Below are 22,485 nucleotides of genomic sequence, written 5' to 3' on the forward strand. Positions count from 1 at the left end.
TCCAGGTTTTCTGATAATTCAATAGAAAATCTATACCGGCTATGGAGCTGGCATAATTAATTTCCATTCCACTGAATTAATGGGCTATAGCAGTGATTCCCAAAGTGGGCAGTACCACTCCCCTGGGGGGCAGTGGGATGATTTAGGGGGCACTAAGAGGCAAGGGGGGTGGCAGAGAAGTGCTGGAGGTGGGCTTGCATGGCGTCAGCCATTCCTCTTCCGGGTTTGCAACCCGAAGCTCAGATTATCAGACTAGCTGGCCAGTGCGCATGTGTGCACCAGAAACTGAAAGTTTGTTTCCCGGTGCGCGCATGCCCACTAGGCAGCTCCCCTTACCACATGTACGAGGCTGAACTGTTGGATGCTTTCTTATTGCTCTCCTTGCTTGTTATTGGTTGCTGCTTGCCCGAACCACCCGGCCCAGGCCCAGCTGCTCTGCTCCTTGCCTGCTTGACTGCCGTCGCCTTCCTAACTTTGGGTAAGTTGCAGGTGGGCTGCCGTGGGGGGGGAGGGCTTGGGGGGGGTGGCATGCCATGCCTGGCTGGCTGATGCTGCTGATGCAGTGCTGTGCTGCCCAGGATCAAGGAGGGCTGCTGGTGGGGAGGCCTGGGGAGGGCTCAGGATCAAGGTAGGTTGCTGCAAGGGTGGGGCGCAGCAGGCCTGGCTGGCTGGCTGGATGCTTACTAGCCATCCCGGGAAGGCCTCTGGTGACATTGGGGTCGGGGTCCAATTTTGCTGAATGCCCCTTTCTTACCATGGTAAGGGGACGGGCTGCAGCTGTTGCGCTGCCACCTGCATCGCTTGCTTGGAACTGGTTTGGAAAGGGAAAAAAAGCAGCCGAATTAGGTGAGACACGCCCCACCCAGATCCCTCCAAACGGGTCTCCCTACGGTAGCCTCCCTGCTGAAAAGCTTTCCTGCTTCTCCTCTGCCTGCATTCTGCTACCGGCTCTGCACCCAGGTAGCGGCCAGTGGCCCAGGGAGTATCTTGTTGGTCTTCGGGGGGTGCAGAGTAACAGTATGCAGGTAGAGAAGTGGGAAGTGCTTTTCGTGCCCCCAGCTCATTCACTGCAAGAAAGAGTGGGCGCTTGGAAGAGTGGGCTCTGTTTGGGTGGGCGATCACTGTTGGGTCGCGTAGTTCAGCGGGGAGGCTACCGAAGGAAGACCTGTTTGGAGGGATCTGGGTGGGGCCTGTCCCGCCTAATTAGGCTGCGGTTTTTTTTCTTTCCAGATCAGCTCCAAGCAGTGGTGGGATTCTACCGGTTCTCACCAGTTCAGTAGAACCAGTTGTTAAGTAGTTAAGTAGTTAAGCAGTTCGGAGAACCAATTGTTAAAAGAAATCTCCTTTTGCTTTTTGCCACTTTACAGGGTTAATCCTGTAAGGAATCACAACATTCGGTGTTGTTTCCTAGCCTAATCTTTATTAACCCTGCTTACAGAAACTGCCTCTCCGTTAACCCTTATTATATTCTTGGCAGTACGCCTAGACTTACTGTCGCTTCCTATTCCGGAGATTCTCAGAGGTTTTTTTTTTTGCTTGACTTTCTTAAAGGGGAAGGGTTGTTTTAAGCTTTTTACACCACTGTGGGGAGGAAATACTCCCCTGTTGGAGTTCTTCCAGCCAGGATGCAATGATCAGCACTTTGAAGAAATAATTGAATAATGAAGCAGAAGCTTCTAATTACAAGGAACCAAGATGAGTGACATTCAGTAAGACTTATTGACTAGCTAGAAAGATTGACATTCAAACGTGAGTTTACATACCCTTTCTGACTTTTGGTCTAAAACTGGTTTTTGATGAAGTTTAATTCTGTGCTTGGTGATGTTTAATCCTGTGTTTAGTGATGAGATAATTTTCCCTATTCAGCTTTGTTTGGAAGGAAACATGTTAATCTCTGTTCCTGAAAAGAAGCAGCTTTGGAAATCTGACTAGTTCTGTGTGTATTTGTTCTGGTCATTGGTTTAACAAGCAACAGATACTCTATTTGCTCCTTTGCTTCATTCTGGAGAGCTTAAATGACCTCTCTGCTAAAGGGTTTCACTTTATGAGCAAGAATTGGCTGCTGATAGTTATCATTGCATTTTAACTATTTTAATTCCTCAAGGTATCTGGCACCCTCCCTGATTTGTAACTCCAGTTTGCAGGTATTTCTAATCTAATGATTGTTATTTAGGGCAGCTTTTTGCAAGCAAAGAAGCTTTTTGTATTTTTGTACAGGTAATCCTTGACTTACAACTGTTACAATGGCACTGGAAAAAGTGACGTATGACCGTTTTTCACACTTATGACCATTGCAGCTAACTGTCATTAGGGCAAAGAAGCGATGCCACATGACCACCTGGCCATGGCCACCCAGTCACATGAAGCACTGCAGTTGTGAAATGAGTGATACGGTTGTTAAGAATGCTGCAATGGGCATAAATGTGAGGATAGTCATATGTGTTAGGACCAGTCAAAAGTGCGAGAACCGGTCAGAAATGACTTTTTCCAGCCCTCTGATTAGTCCCTATACCCGGTCACATGATCAGCTAGCCACACCCACCCAGTCACATGACCACCAAGCCATGCCCACCCAGTCACATGACCACCAAGCCATGCCCACCCAAATAAGCCACGCCCACAGAAAAAAATTGTTAAAAAAATTGAATCCCACCACTGGCTCCAAGCAAATGGTGCACAAACTTCAACAGCTCTTGCGCCGCCGCCTGCACCACTTACTTGGAGCTGGTTTGGAAAGGGAAAAAACGCAGCCAAATTGGCAAGAGTTTTTGAAGCTTGCAGACTGCAGCTCATCCCAGAAAAAGGCATTCAAAGAAATGGGAGCTTTGCCACAGACCCCAATGTCACCAGAGGCCTTCCCGGGGTGGCTACTATGAGCCAACCAGGCCTGCCACCCCACCTGCTGAGGATCCAGGTGGGCTGCCATGAGGGGCGGGTGCCACCGTTGCCACCACTGCCATTCCACCAGGAAAGCCAGGGCCAGTATCAGTAAGAGTTGAAAGGGACCTTGGAGGTCATTTAGCAACCCCCTTCTCACGCAGAAGGACTATACTAGGGATTCGAACCACCTTTTAATTCTAGATACTGCAGCCCACCCCTGCCTCCTCAGGTGTTGGAGCATGTGGGGAGGATGCTTTTCAAGGAGCCACAAGGGGGGCTGAGAGCAGAGTCATTCTGACAGTGTCTTTTAAAATTGCTTGGAAGAGCAACTTTTTCCGTAAAAATAATGATTTGTATACTGTGGAATAAAACATATGCCTGGAAAAAGTACTTGGAAAACTTGGACAGAAGGAAAAGAAAGGCAGGAGTGGACTCATTATCAGTAGCTAGTAGTTCATTGTTATCAGTGACTCCCACTGATTCTAAACTCATTTTAAGACTGGGATTGGTGACTACTGAAATTTAAGTATTCAACACTCAGAAATCTTTGAGAACCTGCAGAGGTGAAGACATTAGGTGGCCATCAGTCATTACTTTAGTGATGTACTCAAAGAGATCAGGCATGACATTGCTTATTTATCAGAACTGTTTGCAAAGTTCAATGAAGTGAATTTGCAGTTGCAAGGAAATGAGGTCAATCTTATTAAGGCCAAATCTGTCATTTATACGTTTATTTCAAAGTTAGCTATTCAAGGGCAATATAGGCCATCGCGAGCTATACCAATTTCCCAGCTTGTCCGAGCTACAAGAGAAAGATGGGATACAAGATGATGATCTGCAAGTTTTTTGTGACCATTTGGACATGCTGCATAAAGATACATCTGAGCGATATCAGAATCTTCTTTTGATGGAAATTCCAGATTGGGTGATAAATCCATTTTCAGATACTGAGGAAGATGGGGTAGTGGAGGAACAACTAATAGAGCTGCAAAATGACATTTAGCTGAAGCCAAAGTTTAAGAAATCGTACAAAGAGTTTTGGTTACAGAAGGAAATTTCTGATCGCTATCCTGCACTATGGACAGTGGTTAAGAAGCTCCTTGTTGCATTTCCAACATCATATTTGGTGGAACGTGGTTTCAGTGTGGTCATCCAACTTCTCTCCAAGCAAAGAAAGACTCCAGATTACTGAATGTGGTGATTTAAGACTCCTGCTAAGTGACTTAAAACCAGACATTGGGTAACTGGTATAATTTCATCAAGCCCATCCATCACATTAAGAATTTACTGAACAGTGAAGTAGTTACTAAATTTTACTGAGTTTACTAAGTTAGTAGTTACTAAGGTTCTTGATAAATGACTATCAGACTTTGAAAACCTGCCATCACTGGATCATGTTCAACAATTTTGTTGAATTAATGAAAGATTTTTAAATTGGATTTTGAATAAATGTGCAATTAATTGTTACAGTTTTGAATTTTACTGTTACTATCTTCCTTAGTGGGTCGTGCAAACCGCTATTCAGAACAATGCTATTTATAGGGGGTAGGAGGCACTGAGGATGAGTTTGTAGCATCAAAGGAGCAGTGGATTGAAAAAGTTTGGGAACCACTAGGCTAGATAGTAGAAGAACAAGTAGAATGAAGATATGCCCATTTTAATTTTCCTTTCTAAACATTGTTAAGCACAATTATTTACTTGTATAATGTGGGCTATTTTGCTGTTCAACTTAGTGACGGAGATAGCATTACAGTAATACATCTTTTCAGAAGCATTCTTCTAAATGACTGGTGTATGCTTAGAGTTGAAATTTAGGCAACATGTGACACTTTGGATCATTGTTTCAGTTATTTCTTTACTAGATGTCTTCATGCCTTCAACAATGGCAGAGCTTCTAATGTACTTGAAAAGCTTTTAGAAATTCAGGGAGATATTCAGAGATGTTTCTGCCTTGAAAATAGTTCATGTTGAACTGTATAGTTAAACATCAGCAATTGATCACAGGAAATGTTTTGTGACATTTTGTATTATATGATAAAATACTTTATAACTTTTATGTCATGTTTTATAAAATTTGCCAAATTTCAATTCCATGGGAGTCATAGGTCATAAGTCCTGTAAATTGAGGTACCTTGATTCAAAAAGTTTTGTTCTAGCTTGCCTCATTTCACCCAGTTAAAGGTTATAGACACAAGAGTTTTAATAGTATATATGGTTATATATACTTCTTATTTAGATCAGGACATTGATCAGGACAAGCAAAATAGAATTCCTTTACAATAGATTGCCTAATACATTTTGTGACCAAACAGTAATTTGATGCCTCTATAACAGCTCATTCTCATTGCGGTAACATAATGGATGTGGATACCACTGGAGCTTCTCTTGAAACTGGAAAACAAGAAGGCTTGGAGTTTGGAGGTAAGATTAACCTATATCTGAATATATTTTTGTTGTTAATATTGATATAATGTAAATGTTCTTTCTCTTTTCTGTTCAATGTGTTAAGTCTATATGCTCCTTAACAGAATATCGTTTCTTCTTTTCTTCTTTGGAAAAAAAATAGATGTTTATTGCAACTATACAAATAGCCTAAACATAGCGATTAGATTTGCTTTATAACAATCTATACAATTGCACAATTATATCCCTACAGCAATAGGATCATATTCTTAAAACAACTAAGGGTTTCTGTCTCCTCTTAGGAATGAGAATTGAGAGAACTTTTCTTTGGCATTTAATTTTACTTCTTCATTGTGGTCCATTCTGTAGTCCTTGCTATGGTTTCTGAACATTACTTCTGTTTGCTTTTTTCCTCTAATATCTTTTCCCTCACCCCTACTTTTGCCATAAGAACCACTCACTTGTTGGCTGTTGTCCTTTGTGTAAATGTATTATTTTGGTTCCTATGTCCTGCTTCCTGTTTCCCGCCCCCCCCCACCTTACACAATAAATTTAATACATATTTGCTGCTCTTTTTGTGTGCCTTCAAGTCAAGTTTTTTAACTCACAAATACCTGGAGTTTTCTTGGCAAGAATTTGGAAGTTGTTTGCCATTGCTTTCTTTCTAAAGTTAAGAGTGACTCATTCATGGTCACCCATCTGGCTTGATGATTAAGGCAGGACTATAACTCTTCCAGTTTCTAACTTACCCATTACACTAAATTGGCCATGGTGTCCTTGATGCTCTCTAGGCTTGGTTGTTTCATTACCCAATTAGGTAACATCATCAGTTCTAGGCTCTTTGATGCTCATCTAGGTGGCAGCATTTACTTTAATTTCAAAAATGAACAGCTTCCATTGTAGTTAATTCAGATGCTAGAATGGAACATTGCTGGAAATGTGGATTAGATTGAAAAACTGAAAAAAATTTTTGAAGAAAGCAATGGCTATGTTCATGAAGTACTTTTCTAGTTTTCCAGAAACTAGAATTTTTAACAAAGTTACTGATAAACCCATCAATATTAGCAATCAGTGACATCTTGACCGTTATTATGCAGATGAGCTTCCTATTTGATGACATTCTTACCCGTGTTTACCAGAAAATAAGACTCTGTCTTATATTTTTTTGAACCCTGAAATAAGCACTTGGCCTTATTTTCGGGGAGGTCTTATTTTGGGGTGCATGGAGGAAACCAGAGGAAATGGTGGGGACCGGCTGCACATGTGTTTAAACATTTTCAGGGAGAGCTTATTTTCAGGGGGGACTTATTTTAGGGTATGTGCTCAAAAGCCCGATTGGGCTTATTATCAGGGGATGTCTTATTTTCAGGGAAACAGGGTAAACATAAGAACAGCTGTTCTGTTTAGTTTAATTCCAACTGTTATTTTAAATCAGAAGCACATTTCTCATGTTTGTTTTTTTCCCTCTGCAAGGGGTTGAGGCTTCAAAAATAATTGCAAGGAGAGATCTAAACTATCTAGAGAAGTATAAAATGAAGATTAAGCGTGTCAGTGAAAAAACAAATATTGATGTAGCAGTGATTGCTGGTATAATATCTCGAGAATCACATGCTGGAACTATCCTAGAAGATGGTTGGGGTGACCATGGAAATGGATTTGGATTAATGCAGGTAAAAACTTTTGTTATAAATTAAGAAACACACAATGTCCAATCTTCAACAACTCAAAGCAAAGATATCCTGAAGTAATTATAAGGTGTGATTATAATTGTCCCCAAGCAAAATACAACCTTGTATAATGGAAAGTTTTCCCATTTCTCCCTAAATTCACTCTCTGCCCCCTCTTTATAGTATCTTTCCCATGTTCTGACTGTACATCTCTTTTGGTAACTGATCTGTATTTTTTAATTATTAGCTTGTAAAAGCAATTGAACTATCCCAGCATAACATAATCATAGCAATAATTATTACATAATAAAGGCATTTCATCATTTTTCAGGTGAATAAAAGATATCATAATATAGTTGGCACCTGGGATAGTGAGGAACACATTACTCAGGGGGCTCTCATTCTCTGTAACATGATAAAGGAGATTAAAAAAAAATTTCCATCATGGACAAACGAACAGCAGCTCAAAGGTATGAAACATCATTCTACTAAAATCTATATAGAATCTGTTTTATGTCCAGATCCTTCGTATCATTTTTCCATGTGACTCAGTATTTATACCATGTGATAATGGTTCTCTGGTTTGAAGAAGAAAATAGAAAATTCCGAACCAAAGATGAGATCTTTAGAAAAGAAATATATATGCTCTAGCATTCATTTATGATAGTTTTTGTTGCCAACCAATCCTTTTTTATTATTTTATTATTCAGCTAGTACAGGTAGCCATTGACCTACAACCACAATTGAGGCCCAAATTTCCATTGTTAAGTAAGACAATTGAGTTTTGCCTCAATTTATGACCTTTCTTGCCACAGTTGTTAAATGAATCGTTGCAATTGTTAAGTTAGTAAACATTTTTGTTAAGTAAATCTGGATTCCCCATTGACTTTGCTTGTCAGGTCATAAAGGGAGATCCTGGGACACTGCAACTGTCATAAATACATGCCAGTTGCCAAACATCATTGTGAATACTCAACAGTCAAAAGTGTGAAAAATGGTCATTCACTTTTTCAGTGCTGCTGTAACTTCAAACGGTCACTAAATGAATGGTTGTAAATTGGGGACTATTTGTAGTTAGTAATTGGAAGTCTATTGGAAAAGTAGATAACTACAGATCAGATGTTGTCATATTGAAGATAGACAAGAATATTTTTCCACATCATTCAGATTAGAAACCAGGTTACAGATAATCCTCAATTTACAACCGTAATTAAGCCCAGTATTAGTTGTAAGTTGTTGCAGTCAAGCAAAGTGCCTGTTTGATTGCCTTGCCCAACCACTGCAATCTTGGCTCCTCCTTAGATGACTGTATGGGTCATTAAGCAGAGTGTTGGGTGTCTCAGGAGGTGGGATACCTTTAGAAGCCTGCCTCAAGCCCATGCCTGCACTGCAGCACCTTCCCAGTTCATACAGGGTTTGCACCAGACCTTCCCCACCCAAGGTATACCTTGCATGGCTTCCTGCCCAGGCCCCGGGCCTGCTTCCTGCCCACCTGTATCACAAGACTTGGATCCGCTTCCTGCCCTGCTGGGTCCCACATCCTTGGGCCTCCTTGCCACTCCTTCACATTTTGCATCACTTACCTATTCTGAAGATCACCTTTCCAAAAGAGTGCCCAGCTTATGGGTTCAGAGCTTCCTATAGAGGACCTATATTGCATCATTTGGTAAGTGAGTGCCATTCGCACAATCACTCAGAAGGATACGATTTTCCAAATCCTGCTCTTCTGAGAGATCATGAGAATGCGCCTGCTTCCAGAATGACACCTAATTCCAGAATGGTGGAAGGTGGCGTATTTAGGAAAGCTCCACATCACTGAGCACTCTTTCAGAAAAGTGATATTTGGAAGAGGTAACTGGAGCAAGACATGTCAGGATGGGAAGGAGATCCAAGACTGTGGACCCAGCAAGATGGGAAGCAAGCCCAAGGTCTGGGGGTAACCAGCAGGGCAGGAAGCAAAGCCATGGCTTATGAGATCCCAGTGGGGCGGACCAAGGCCTGTGGGACTCAGCCAGGTGGGAAGTGACTCCAAGGCCTATGGTGATCCAAACGGGAGGAAAGTCCAAGGGATATAGCAGGGCGGGATGGGGGAAATACAGGCAGGTGGGGCCAGTTGCAGTTTCCCAGCAGTCAGTTGTCAGGACAGGTGGATTGCCAAACATCTGGAGTTTCATCACATGACTATAGGAGCACTACAGCAACTGTAACTTCAAGTACAGGTTATATGTTCTTTCGTTTAGCACCATCTTAATTCTGAATGGTCCCTGAATGAATAGTTGTAAGTCAAGGACTACCTGTATAAAAGCAAAATGCTAGAAATGTTATGTTTCATGATACATGAATTACAAAATATATTTTCTCTTCTACGGTAGTATATTTAAATAAAACTTCTGCTCAACTTTCTGATACAAATAGAAATTATGCATTCCTAGAAGCATCATTTAAAAAAATGTTAAAGTGGTAATTTTATGAATATATAATTTGAAACAAACCCTTCAAAGGCACATTTGTAGGTTATTGCAGGCAAAATTATTCCAAAACTTTTATTTACTTCTACTAAGAAGAAAGAAAAAAAAATATTTTGTTCTGAATATCATGCTTTACCTCTAATCAGCTATTTAACTTATTTTGTATCAGGAGCATGGTTAATCCAATCTAGATTCAGTTTATGATTTGTTTTAGCATTTGACGAATGGCTACATTATGTACTTAATGTAACTTTTATTTGTCCATTCACTGTTTAAATGATAGGTGGAATTTCAGCCTACAATGCAGGACCTAAAAATGTCCAAAGCTATGAGCGAATGGATATAGGCACTACAAAGAATGACTATGCCAATGATGTTGTTGCAAGAGCCAAGTTTTACAAAACAAATGGATATTAAAAGTCTAGAACAAAGATGCTGTCATTTCAGTCTTACCCAAATTTTGTATGTAACATTAGCAAGATCTATTTGCTGAATTCTACAAAAATAAACTTTTGCCAATTTCTGCAGAAAATAAAGCTATATTGCTATTTTATGGTCACAATCACATTTCATGCAAGCAAGCTTGTATTACTATTATGGGACTTCCTTTCTCCCCCCTCTTTGTTCAACCACACTATTATATCCTTTTAACTTTAGTCTGTGGAAGAAAATCAACAGGAGCTATCTACACTACAGCATCTAATGTGAGTCATCCTTAGTGGTGAGCTGGGGAAAGATGTGAAAGTATTTTCAATCACTGACTTAGAACAGGGTAAAACTGCACAATGAATGTGCAAAAGAATGTGACAATCAATGGAATAAGCCAAGGCTGCAAAGAAAAACATTTATGTCATCTATAGAGGCCTACTTGTGCATAGGAATTTATATTCCCACAGGCTCCAAGCCAAACTGGGAAATCTGAAAGGTCCAGGCATTAACATGTGAATGATTTTTTTTTAAATGTTATCTAATTCTGGGTTTTATTCAATTGACCAAACTAAGTAATAATTTTAATTAGTAATTTTATGATGTTTGTGTGTCTATATTTTTCTTGACTGTACACCGCCTTGAGTCCTACGGGAGAAAGGCGGTATAGAAATATAATAAATAAATAAATAAACAAACAAACAAACAAACAAACAAACAGAAATCTGGGGGGAATACTGCTTTTGGGAGACAGTCAAAATGGACTTCTCCATGGAGTCACTATCTGTAATATTTCAAATCAATTTAACACAGACAGCTATAAGCTAGCTGCAACTTATCTAATGTTGCTCCCCATTTTGCAGTCCAAATAAATTGCATCTACAAACTGGCCTGAATTCCGTGAGCTCATAACATTACACTGGAAATATAATGAAAGTTCCTGAAAGTAAGTTAGCATCACAAACATACTGTTAGCCTGTTGAAGAGAATTGCTCAGATCATCATGGGTTGGAAAAAAGAATCGGTCATAGATCCAAAGTAAATGTTTTAGTAATGGGCAATTTCCATTATCTACATAGACTGGATAAATGTATATTCAACACATAACAATTTTCCCTGATGTGATCAATCAATCAATCAATAATTACTGACTCATAGAACTAACGCATGAGGGGATAAACAATTAATTCAATGTAATACACTAGATCTGATAAGAGACTTAAAATTTGAGTAATGAATTAGAAATGTGCTACATTATTTCTACAAATATTTAAAGATGCCTCACATCCTGGACATAAATTGTTTCAACCTCTGCCCTCAAAATGACACTATAGGGCACTGCACACCAGAACTAGACACAAAGACAGTTTTTTCCTGAATGCCATCACTCTGCTTAACAACTAATTCCCACAACACTGACAATTTATTAAGACTGTATTACTATTATTCTTCTCTTCCTTCCTAGTATCTATCTCTTCCCACTTATGACTATAACCTTGTATCTTTCAATTTATATTGTTTTATTTGTTTACTAGTACGATTTGATAGCTTATTAGTAACCTTGACTATCATTAAGTGTTGTATCTTTTTATTCTTGATTAACGTATTTTATTCTCCTTATGTATACTGACAGCATATGCACCAAAGACAAATTCCTTGTGTGTCCAATCACACTTGGCCAATAAAAAAGAATTCTATTCTATTTCTGGACTACTTCACTGGGTATGTACTGTAAAAAAAAAAAGAAAGTGTAGACCTGAAAATATGTGCAATCAGCTTCTAAACAGACCTTCAATCATGCTTTAATTTTAATACTTTAAAAGCTGTTAAATATGGATTTCCTGGCAGAGAAACAGTATATAAATTGTCCAGGAAGCAATCACATTCATATTTCCCATAAAACAAAATATACAAAATTAAGTTAATAAAAAAGGTGAAATGAATGTCAGAAGAATCAGATATCTTTAAACATAAGATTTTCCAAACAAAACAGTTCAGCTGAAATGTTTACCAACCAAAAATGGGATAAGTAAAATTTGGTACATGCCGGGGTACATGAACATCATCCATATACATATTCACAAGACTTCTGTCTGAAAATGGAAAGCTTCCCCAAATGAAAGGGGGAAAAAACAGATATAAATACTTTCAAGTCAATTGCTGAATGAAACAAGATATAGAAATACATCTGTCTGAAAAATTCCAGTAGGAGCAAATCTGGTTGCAGGCTACCTCCTGAAGGTCAGTTACAAAATTCAATTTGTACAATTCAATACAATTCTCAACTTAATAATACATTTATTATATAAAATATTAATACATAATTATGAAGAATCAGATGTGTTCTTTTCCACTTCTTTTAGATGGCGACAAACTATCAGTTCACCTGTGACCTTGTTAAGATAGGTATCAGGTATTTCATCTTCAGTTGGAATTCCATAAGGCAATTTTAATGGTTTTATTCTAGTCAAAAAGAGAGGGGAAAACCAACCTATTAGTGTTTTTACACAAAAGCAATTTCAAAATATTGCTGATGAGAAGAATTACCAACCTTATTAGGTGTTTAATGACTTTCAGTTTTGCATTCACAGAAGGGATGTTTTTAAGCACCACTGGATCAAATCTCTGTAGGTCAGACAAAGCTGGTCAGACAATTCAGTTTCCAATGCATCACAGAAGTGAATTTATGAGAACAGCTATAGTAACAAAGTTTGATTAGATTTTAATAAATATAAAATCACTGCAGACACTATATATTCAGTAACAATAAAACAAATTTTTATAATCCCTTAAATTGATTTGTTACAGTTTGCTATTAAAAGTAGTTTTCCTTTAGAGGCCATAATTGGGATCAACAACTAAGGCAAGTGGTTGCTAACCAAGACTGTGATTGTGATTATGATCTTACTTCAGCTTTGCTTTGCAGACCTGCAATGGTTGTAAATGCAAATACTGGTTATAAAGTTACTTTTTTATCAGCAACATAATTTGAATGATCATTATTACACAAGGCAGTCATTAAACAAGAACTACCTGTAAAGCTAACATTTGTTAAAGCATTCATGGACTTAACCATAAATATAATTGCTTAAAGATGCAGACTCCTTAAGTATTCTTGATTTCTATACTGATTCAGCAGTGGAGAACAACATGTAAAGAGGGGAATTGTTAAGAGGTCTGATATTAGCTGCTGTGTCAGGTCTCATCACCTGTCTGCTGCTGTGCAACCCCTAGGTGACTGCTCCTAATCTCATGTAGTCCTCAGAAGCAAAATACTGTCCTGATTCTTACAATCCATTCCTTAACTATTTTATATGCTAGAGAATTTTTCATTTATAATACACATTCCATGAAGAGAAAAGTAAGCCTGTAAGTAAGAACTTAATTTTTTCTTTTCTTCTCTTTAATATAAAATAATGCCAAAAAAATGAATGCCACCACAGATTTGGTCTTATTTATTATTAAATCTGTATGTCACACAACTCTTTGCTTCAATTGTGTTGTGACCAGTCTCCTAAAGATAAAGGAGGAATGAAAGTCTGTGTTATGCCTGTCATTTGTAATCATTGTGACATAGATATAAAACTTCTTTTCAGAAATCACTTATATAGAACACATTTTGTTCACTCTCTTCCTCATTTGTTATAATCCTTCAAGAACAAAAGCACTTCAATTCTACTTAGTTGTATGTTACATTTAATTCAGTAACCAGGCAGACACATAAGAGCAGCAACTTTTTAACTCATGGAGACTGCCTTCATAGCATAGTTTAAAAAAATACATTTCTGAGACGCCATTACTGCATTTTAAAATGGTAAGACCCTGAAGATATTGCCAATTCTAACACTGACATCAAAATGCTTCCATGAAAGCAAAAGTAAAGATCTGAAATGGTTGTGCAAGGACATCTTAAAACCTAAGATAGGAGGAAAACCTCACAGCAACCATCTGGTAAGGACAAAATGTTGTGATTGGCAAGATGCAATTATCCCCAACTAATAACCAACCAACCAACCAGCTATTTACAGATGGATCTAACTTTAGTATAATTTACTGTTCTTTCCAAACTGCTACATGGGGTGAAAATCACCCAGCCTGATGACAAAACTTGCCTTAAACAGCTCAAAATAAGAGTTTATTTACAAGTAGCTAATGTTGAGTTCAGTGGGTGCTAATGTATAATCAGGGCCTGGAAGTTATGCAAGGTTGGATTTAGGGGAAACTATAAGGATTGTATAGAACTGATGATGTTACCTAGTTTAGTAATGAAGCATCTGCAGGAAAGCAACCAAGCTCAGAAAACATCAAGGACCCCACAGTTCATTCCTGAGCTACAAATATTCTCTTTTATCAAAGCTACAAGAAGTTAGCAGAACTAAAGGCTACACTGGAAAGAAAAAAAAAGGGGGGGGGGGCGGGGAGAATTAGAAGCAGATTATTTCTATGCTATTGCCAAATAAACACTGTGGCTATTTGGAATCAATAGGCAATTGCAAATCAAGATTCTCTTTTTCTTTTGATACCAACCTTCTGCCTTACAATGAAAATGAACTCCAATGTTTAAGTCAGTATTATAACTTGTGACGTGGAGCTGTTCTAGCTACAAATTATTTTAGCATGTGGGCAAATATCTCAAAATCTAGGCATAGACAATCATTTTGTCCAAATTAACTCCACAAGCACAACTTCTGAATAAATTCGTATGACTGAAATTTATGGATGAATATTAGAGGTGGAAAAAAAAATCTCTGAACGCTATATATTAGTTACATACTTTTGTTAATCCAAGCTCTTCAAGCAATTCTTTCTCCCAATAAGGACGCCGTCTTCCACTTCTGATCCTGGTGATAAGATGTAGTTTATGAGGCTCTTCTGGATTACCACCATATTTTTCATGATCACCAGGTCGTGGTTGAAATACCTAAAAGAAGTTAAACTCTCATTATTAACCAATCCAATAAGTAAAATCAGTTATTAATTATTTCCAGGGTTCATCTTCACATTAATCATGGCACAAAGATGCCCAAATAAATATTTTTAAACAACTTACCCTCTAGCTATTGCCCTCATTTTATCCCAGATACCAAAGACACATTTTAAAGTTGTATTTAGCTTTCCATGTTTAAACTAGGAGTTTTCCCCCTTTTCTATCACAATTTATTATTTGCTGGCATGGTTACTGGCTAATAAATTGGGTTACATGTGGTTGAAGAGACTACAAGAATCAAATTTGGGATTAAGATAGAGCAAGTCATTTTTAAAAAATACTCTACCAGTTACCCCTGCAGACAAGAAAGCTACAAAGAGGGTGTATTAATTAGCAAGAAACTAGGTGAAATAAAATAATGGCTCCAGTATGGATTCTGTAACTAGGAAGGTACATCAGAAACAAAGGCAAGTTAAACTCTGACCAGTTCAGACCTAAATACTTCAATTTTAAAAGCACAAAGGTGAAATCATATTTTCACAACAGATTTTATGTGGTAAAAAACATATTTTGACCATTTTCATATGTAGTTTCATTTTAATTTGTAACTGTAATGTTTATTTTTTTAACCCAACGCTTACTGATTCTGGAATTCGAGACCTTGTAAATTTCTGCCTAATCCATATTCTCCAAAGGATTGGTTCGCTTTTTGTCAGTTTCTGCAGCGTAAGAAACAAAGGAGAAAACAATGTAATACTTCAGAGCTTAATACATAAACACAGTCAAACATATCAATGTTTCAAATAAATCATTAATGACAAAATTCATGTGCACATATATTGACTCTACGGTACTAAGAAGCTATCATTTTATATTCCTGGAAAATCAAAAGCATCAGAGGTTCACAAGGAACCAGACATTCACCTACATTTAAATCAGCTAAATTGGAAAGCATAAATAGTTTACAAAGTAAAAAGTACACGAGCGCTTGCTAGTCTCCAAGGCATCCATTTCCCCCAGAATCGGGGTTTCTAATTAAAAACACATTTAAGGACTACGGCTATGCTTTATTCAGCTCCAGCAATGATGTTCCGCAACATAAAGGGATTTCTGCAACTTCTGCAATTCTCTTCCTAATAACACAACTATCTGAAGTTTACAGAAATATTTTAATCACTTCCAGGCTTCTCACCTGCCAAGCGGATACGGAACACCTCCAGGCTGCCATTTTACACCGCCGATTCTCTTTCTCGCGATGAGAGACACCAATCACGTGTAAAGTCTCCTCCTCCGGAGCCACCGGAGCCACAGAAGGGCCGGCGACTGAGCTTTGGGTCTTCCTAAACTTTCACTTTCCGGTTCTTTGAAATCACGTGAGCAGAAAAAGACGCCCCTTTTCTATTTTGCTTGGCGGCACGGATGGCCACCTTTGTTTTTGCAGATTTGCCGCGTTGGGCACGGGCCGTTGCATTTGCGGCTACGGCGTCGGAGGAGATCCCGGCCCTCCGCAGAGGAAAGTGTCGCGACTCGTGCAGGGCGTCAATTGACATGGAGGACTCGGCGGTGGCCGTGCTGAAGCGGGCGGTGGAACTGGATTCGGCTTCGCGTTTTCAGGAGTCGCTGATCTGCTACCAGGAAGGGATCGATCTGCTCCTTAGTGTGCTGAAAGGTGAGAGTTTCGTCTTCCCACCCCTGAACCAGGAGGTGAACTGGCTTGTGCGGTGCCACATTTCGCCGATCTCAATAAATCGGAAAAAAGAATTTTGCTTGCCTTGTGCATAGCCAGAGATGGATTGCATATGGACGCGGAAATCCTAATTGTAAGGGATCTTTATCACTGAATGGAGAAGACCTGCATTTGATCTGTTCACCTTGCTTAGTATTTAAAAGTTTGCAGGATTTAATGCAAAAAGTGTACTTTCACCACCTATAGAACTGGGCTTGATCAAAATATTTGTTGCCCTGTATTTGTTTAAGAACCTCTTAATTCGGTAGATGGTCCACTTCCTGCACCCTGTTTAAGTCATTTGGATTGTAAATTTATAATATGCTTGTGCTGGGATTGTTCTCTTTCCTGATTTGGGTTTCATAAATATTCTGTGTTATTTTGATATGCCCGAGTCTTGGATATGTCTGCTCCCATAGTTGTAAATTTTGTAAAATATAATGGGAAATAGCCTGAAGCGTAATCATTAATTCAAATAAATTCAGTTGGTGTAATTTTTAAGCAGAAATTACTGTATGGTGTTCTTTAGGTCCACATTCTGGCTTCAATGAATTTTAATAACTACATGAAACTATTGGGGAATGTTTCAAACTGAATGAATGTTAAGGAAACAAGTTTCAGAGATGGAAAGCTTTTCTATATTTCTAGATTTTGATTTTCTGTTTTCTCAGACTGAGATAATAGCTACAAAATTCTGTCAACCATGGAGGATAAACCAATTGCATCCTTTCCTGGAAGAAAACTACCAATGGTAATTGAGATCAGGAACTGTTGCTAGGTAACATCATTGTAAAGAACACCATCATGTAATTGTGCTTATCTGTGATAGAAATTCCAGCACTTCCACCTAATGTCATTAGACAAACCCGTATGGTCTCAGCATCCTAAAGCCATGCAATTGCCATTTGCAAGTCTATGCCTGTTTCCTCACTGACTGCTTGTTGGAAGCCAGCAGTGAGGGTCTCAAATGCTGATCATGTGGCTGTGGGATGCTGTGACATTGTAATTGTAAGCTGATTACCAAGTGTCTGAATTGCGATCATAAGACCATGGGGATGCTACAATGACTGCAATTCCATTGACCTGTCATAGATCCCCCTCATTCAATGCTATCGTAACTTCAAACAGTTGCTGAAGAATTGGACATTAAGCAAAGGACTACCTGTATTGCGTTCAAAATGCCATGTGTTATTTGGCTACTACAGCTATTATCTTCATCTACGATTTCCCTTCCCCCTTCTCATGTAAAATCTTAGAAAATTTGCATTACGTTCCCATGGAATCTTTCATCCTTACTCTTCCCAATGTGGTCGTTAAATGAGGCATATGGTGCTTCAGAGGTACAGGGGTGGCCTAGTGCAAGACTTGCCCTGGGTCTCCCAAAGCCTCCCCATCTCCCTGAGGTATCCCATGCTCCACTTTCTAACCTTCAGAGTCCCTGCAGGCCTTGAGCCTGCTTCCCATACCACTAGGGCCCACACCCTCCTCATTTAGTGTCAGCCATCCCGTACTTACCTTTCAAAGAGGTGCATAGCTCAAGTTAGGGGAGTAAAGCGAGCTGTTCCATTACTGGGCTGTGTGGTGCAATTCCAGAACCAGCTGCCATTTTCTGAGTAGCTGCAATTTAATGCAGCCTCTTGGAAAATTAGAGACTGCTTCTGCAGTCATACGTCATAGCCCAGAAATGGAATGGGATGGTGTCCTTTCTTAAGATGAGCTCTGCAGTGTTCCACAACACTGTGGGACACTGCAGAGTTTGGGTTAGGGGAGCAAAGCAAGCTGCTTTGTGGATGGCTGTATGGTACAACTCCGAGCAGCCAAAATTCAATGTCAGAAGGATTTTTTCTGAGAACATATATCCCACTGAAGGAAAAAGCTTCTATTATACATTTTTAGGAAATATACTAATCACATTATTTTCTTAATAAGATCTCAAAACACATATTTGTATCTCTTACTTATGACCATTCATTTAACAACTTTTAAATGAATGGTCATATGTGGACGACCCCTGTAAAGTTTCAGTGGCCTTAGAAAAAGTGACTTACGACCTGTACTTCCACTTGTGGTGACTATCATATTGCAAATCAGGTACTTGGCAACCAGCTTGCAGTTGCAGCTTCCTGTTGGTCACGTTATCGCAATTTGCAACTTTTTTTTGCCAATGGCAAAAGGCATTGAAGCTAGATTTGCTTGAGATTTGTTGTAGAATCATATCCCACTCAACTTACAACTACAATGACTTACAATGGAAATTTTGGTCCCTATTGTGGTCGTAAGTCGAGGACTACCTGTACTTTCAACTGCCCTGAAAAAATGGGTGGGCAATTGAAAGTACAGGTATCCTTTTTCCATTTCTTTCATATCTTCTGTTTGCAGCTACAAAAGATGAGAAGAAAAAGGCTTACTACAGAAACAAAATATCAAGTTACATGAACAGAGCGGAAGAAATTAAAAAATATGTTATGAAGGAAAAAGAAGGTACGAAGTTATAATGGAAGATCTTTTTAATTCAGCCATAACTGTAATGATGCTTAGTGAAACTTTGTTCTTGTGCTTAGATGGGAAATGCCACAAACAAATAAAAATCGAAGAGAATAGCAAAGGATTCAGCTATGAAAAATTGTTCCAAGAGTATCTAAATGAAACTGTTACAGAGGTTTGGGTTGAGGATCCTTACATTCGCCAAACCCATCAGGTGAGATAGCGGTGCTACATTTAATCAAGACATTTTGCCCTTTTCCATCTGTAAAATTAATCTTGTTTAATTTTCTATAGTTGTACAACTTCTTAAGATTCTGTGAAATGCTCGTTAAAGGACCATGCAGAATGAAAACTATACACCTTCTTACATCTCATGAAGAAGTAAGTATTTATGACTGCAATCATATTACAAAATTACAAAATATTACAAAATTTAATAAGAATTACTTAAATTATTTAGGATTGCATGAATGTCCTCTTAAGAGTAAATACATTTGCTGAATGGAAGTATTATTGCAATCACTATGATTAGAATACAGAAAAGAATTTTTATTCTGTGAATAATCTATTTCTATCACATTTTGGGTCAGAAAAGTAATTGATCGAAAAATCATTTTGTGATTTTGTGAAAAAGTGAAAAAGATTGCTATTTTTGTGAAAAAGATTGCTATCACTTGCATTATAATTAAATACTTCTTGTATTAATGGAGTTAGTTTTGCTTTGGGAGAAGAATAGTTTAAAAAATAGCTAAATGTAGGTATTTTTTACAGTAAGATAGTATCAATTTTAAATTGATAATTAGAAGAAAATGGAAGATATTGAATCAAATTACTGTTTTGGACTCAGTATTTTATATGTTTCTTGTAGCAGTTCCTCAAAGTTTCTTTCCAATATCTAGAGGAAATGTCAAGAATTTTACTAAGTACTTTTTGCATACAAGTTTATGCCCTACCTCTGAGATACGGTTTTGCTACCCTTTCTATTGTATTAGTGCTTTACAAATTACGAATTTATTCTGAAAATCTGTATTATATTGTAGGAGATGTCAGGAATCACAGAGGGGAAATCTTCCTCTGACTTTTCCACCAGCCCCTGAGGCCTACAGTTTCTACGTTTTTATGTATGGCTTCTGTGTCATGGAATCAGGGTTTTCTTACAAGTCATCTATCATTTACCCAGAAAAATAATTGCTACAGGTTTCTCTTCATTAGATACGGTAATTTGTAAGTTTTGGTTGAAAACATAATGTTAAGGTGGCCCACATTAATGTAATTAAAAATAGTAATGTTTTTCAGAGAACTCTTAATTGACAAGGTTTCAATTGTCTATTCAAGTTTAAATTATAAAATGTCTTTACAGGGTCATGGAAAGAGTCAACAGATGGGTTCCTTAGAAGAAATACAACAGTCTCTAAGGGATTTCGGCATTACACTGGATATATCGTACTCTTCTTCAATACATGATCGAGAGATTAGGTTGGTGATATGTAAAATTACTGTATAGTAAATAAAAATATAATGTACTAAATTTTGGTTAATATTGTGCTTTCTAAAATATGGAGAGACAGTAAATGTCTAGGTATCAGGTTATTCAGAAACATTTCCACCATTTCTTATTGTTAATTGAAAGAATCTAAACAAAACATAATGAGCTTAAAAACAAAGCATGAATCCTTAACTTCAGCTTTACTTACAAGAATACCCCAACCCATTTTGAAATACTGGGGCATCCTGGGAATTGACAGTTAAAAAACTGTACATAATAGGATTTGAACTGTAAATAGAGTACTGTATCTTTTTGCTGCCATCTACTGACTGGGCAGAGTTTTGCAGTCCTCATCTGTTGGCCCTAACCATTTATTTTGTAAAGGTAGGAGAAGCTTTTCATGGGCAGTAATTCTGTGAGAGTACCCATGACATGCTCACAAAATTCCAAATAAGTTTATAGATTTAAAATGTTTGTCTGCCCTTTATTAACAAATTTGTGGTTGTGGATGTGTGTTTAATACATGATTATTAAAGGTTTTCCGATCTATCAAAACAAGAGATTGAAAGTGACAGTTATCAGGATGCTGCTTTAATAGTATTTGGCAATCAATATTCATGTGAAAAAATACCTTTCACTCTCAATATATATTTATGTGCCTGTGTGAAAAATATCTGTGCCTAGGACAGGCCAGATTTCCAAACTGAAATCTACTGTCTTATTAATTTTAAAAGCAATTAAGATATCTTTTAAATAAACATATTTTTCCTGAATTATCTGCAAACATACTTTTGCCATTTTAATATTTTTGAATATTATGTTTCTATATTCTTATATTTAAAAGATTCAACAATGGATGGATGTTTAAAATCGGAAGAGGCCTTGATTATTTTAAAAAACCACAGGTAAGAGATTTTGTTTTTGTTTTCTTTTTTTTTAACGGAGTTCCTGAATTTTTTGCTAAGAAAAAAAACTTTTTATAGGGTCGTTTTTGCCTTGGATATTGTGATTTTGATTTAAGACCTTGTCACGAAACTACTGTGGACATCTTTCACAATAACTACACAAAGAAGACATGATTCCTTCTGAAACCACTCCTGTTTTCTAGGTAAAATCGTTGTCAAGATGTATATTTAATGTGCTGTTTTATAAAATAAATTGTTGTTTAAGCAAAAAGATATGTTTATCTCAAGATATCCTTAAAAGAGGCTTCAATAGTTAAATTATGCTTAAAGGAAAATCAGTATTCTTACCTTAATTAACATCGGATAAAAATATTGGAAGAATAATTAAATTAAAACAAACTACTGAATATATTTTAAAAATGCAATGACTGGAGTCACTACTTCAAACAAATAGCTGAAATAAACCTAGGTATAGATATAGGTTCATTCAAAGTGACAACAGCACTGAACAAATGGTTTCCTCATAGTTTAGCTGTTGCAGTGTCCTCAAAGTCATGACTGCCATTTGTGTACTTACTTGATACCCTGCTTGGGATTATGTTGTCTCTGGAACTGTGGTCATGTGATTGTGATTTTCAATGTTCCCTGCCAACTTCCCACAAACAAAGTCAGTGGGAAAGCTGGCTGGAAGTTGTGGTCATGTGAGCTGCTTATTTAATGATCATTTAATGCAATCAGCAAAACTGACATCCCACTTTATGACTGTATCACTTAGCAATAGCAATTCAAGTCAATTGCTGTCATAAGCCACGAACTTTTCAATTTAGCAGTCTAAAAATAGAGCTACCTACAATCTCTTCGAGTTATATGAAGCTATTGTATATAGGAAAAAAAGCTGCCTGCCAAATTCATTGAACATTAGAGGGTGCTGAATGGAGAGGATTTTTGGACAGTTACATAGCTATCACTTGGGTCATATAGCCTGCTAATGTATTTTGAACAGTGGAGTCCGTCTGCTTTTTTTCTTGCTTTTTTTTTTTGCAAATTCCTACAAAAACCATGCCACTACCACACACATATGTTCAGTCAGCATGGAAGAAAATTATGCCATGG

At 37.8% G+C, this 22,485-nt stretch overlaps 3 protein-coding genes across 3 annotated transcripts; 2 read left to right on the plus strand and 1 right to left on the minus strand.

Moving 5' to 3' along the window:
* The first annotated feature begins 339 nt into the window (after positions 1–339).
* Positions 340–9,927, plus strand: LYG2 (lysozyme g2). The gene is made up of 5 exons (XM_070943267.1): positions 340–478; positions 5,215–5,301; positions 6,757–6,953; positions 7,282–7,420; positions 9,702–9,927. The coding sequence occupies exons 1-5, from the start codon at positions 340–342 to the stop codon at positions 9,833–9,835; spliced, it is 696 nt and encodes a 231-aa protein (XP_070799368.1). The 3' UTR covers positions 9,836–9,927.
* Positions 9,928–11,630: 1,703 nt separating this feature from the next.
* MRPL30 (mitochondrial ribosomal protein L30) lies at positions 11,631–16,081 on the minus strand. The gene is made up of 5 exons (XM_070943364.1): positions 15,964–16,081; positions 15,413–15,490; positions 14,619–14,765; positions 12,396–12,469; positions 11,631–12,307 (listed from the first exon to the last, which is right to left on the minus strand). The coding sequence occupies exons 1-5, from the start codon at positions 15,997–15,999 to the stop codon at positions 12,169–12,171; spliced, it is 474 nt and encodes a 157-aa protein (XP_070799465.1). The 5' UTR covers positions 16,000–16,081; the 3' UTR covers positions 11,631–12,168.
* On the plus strand, positions 16,058–21,643 carry MITD1 (microtubule interacting and trafficking domain containing 1). The gene is made up of 7 exons (XM_070943363.1): positions 16,058–16,440; positions 18,877–18,978; positions 19,059–19,195; positions 19,276–19,362; positions 20,342–20,457; positions 21,312–21,372; positions 21,451–21,643. Exons 1-7 carry the CDS (start codon positions 16,191–16,193, stop codon positions 21,544–21,546), a joined length of 849 nt encoding a protein of 282 aa, XP_070799464.1. The 5' UTR covers positions 16,058–16,190; the 3' UTR covers positions 21,547–21,643.
* The last annotated feature ends 842 nt before the right edge of the window (positions 21,644–22,485 follow it).

This window comes from Pituophis catenifer, unplaced genomic scaffold (genome assembly GCF_029215685.1).
Source record: "Pituophis catenifer annectens isolate HBS135680 unplaced genomic scaffold, rPitCat1.0.hap2 SCAF_4, whole genome shotgun sequence".
Taxonomy (NCBI): Eukaryota; Metazoa; Chordata; class Lepidosauria; order Squamata; family Colubridae; genus Pituophis; species Pituophis catenifer.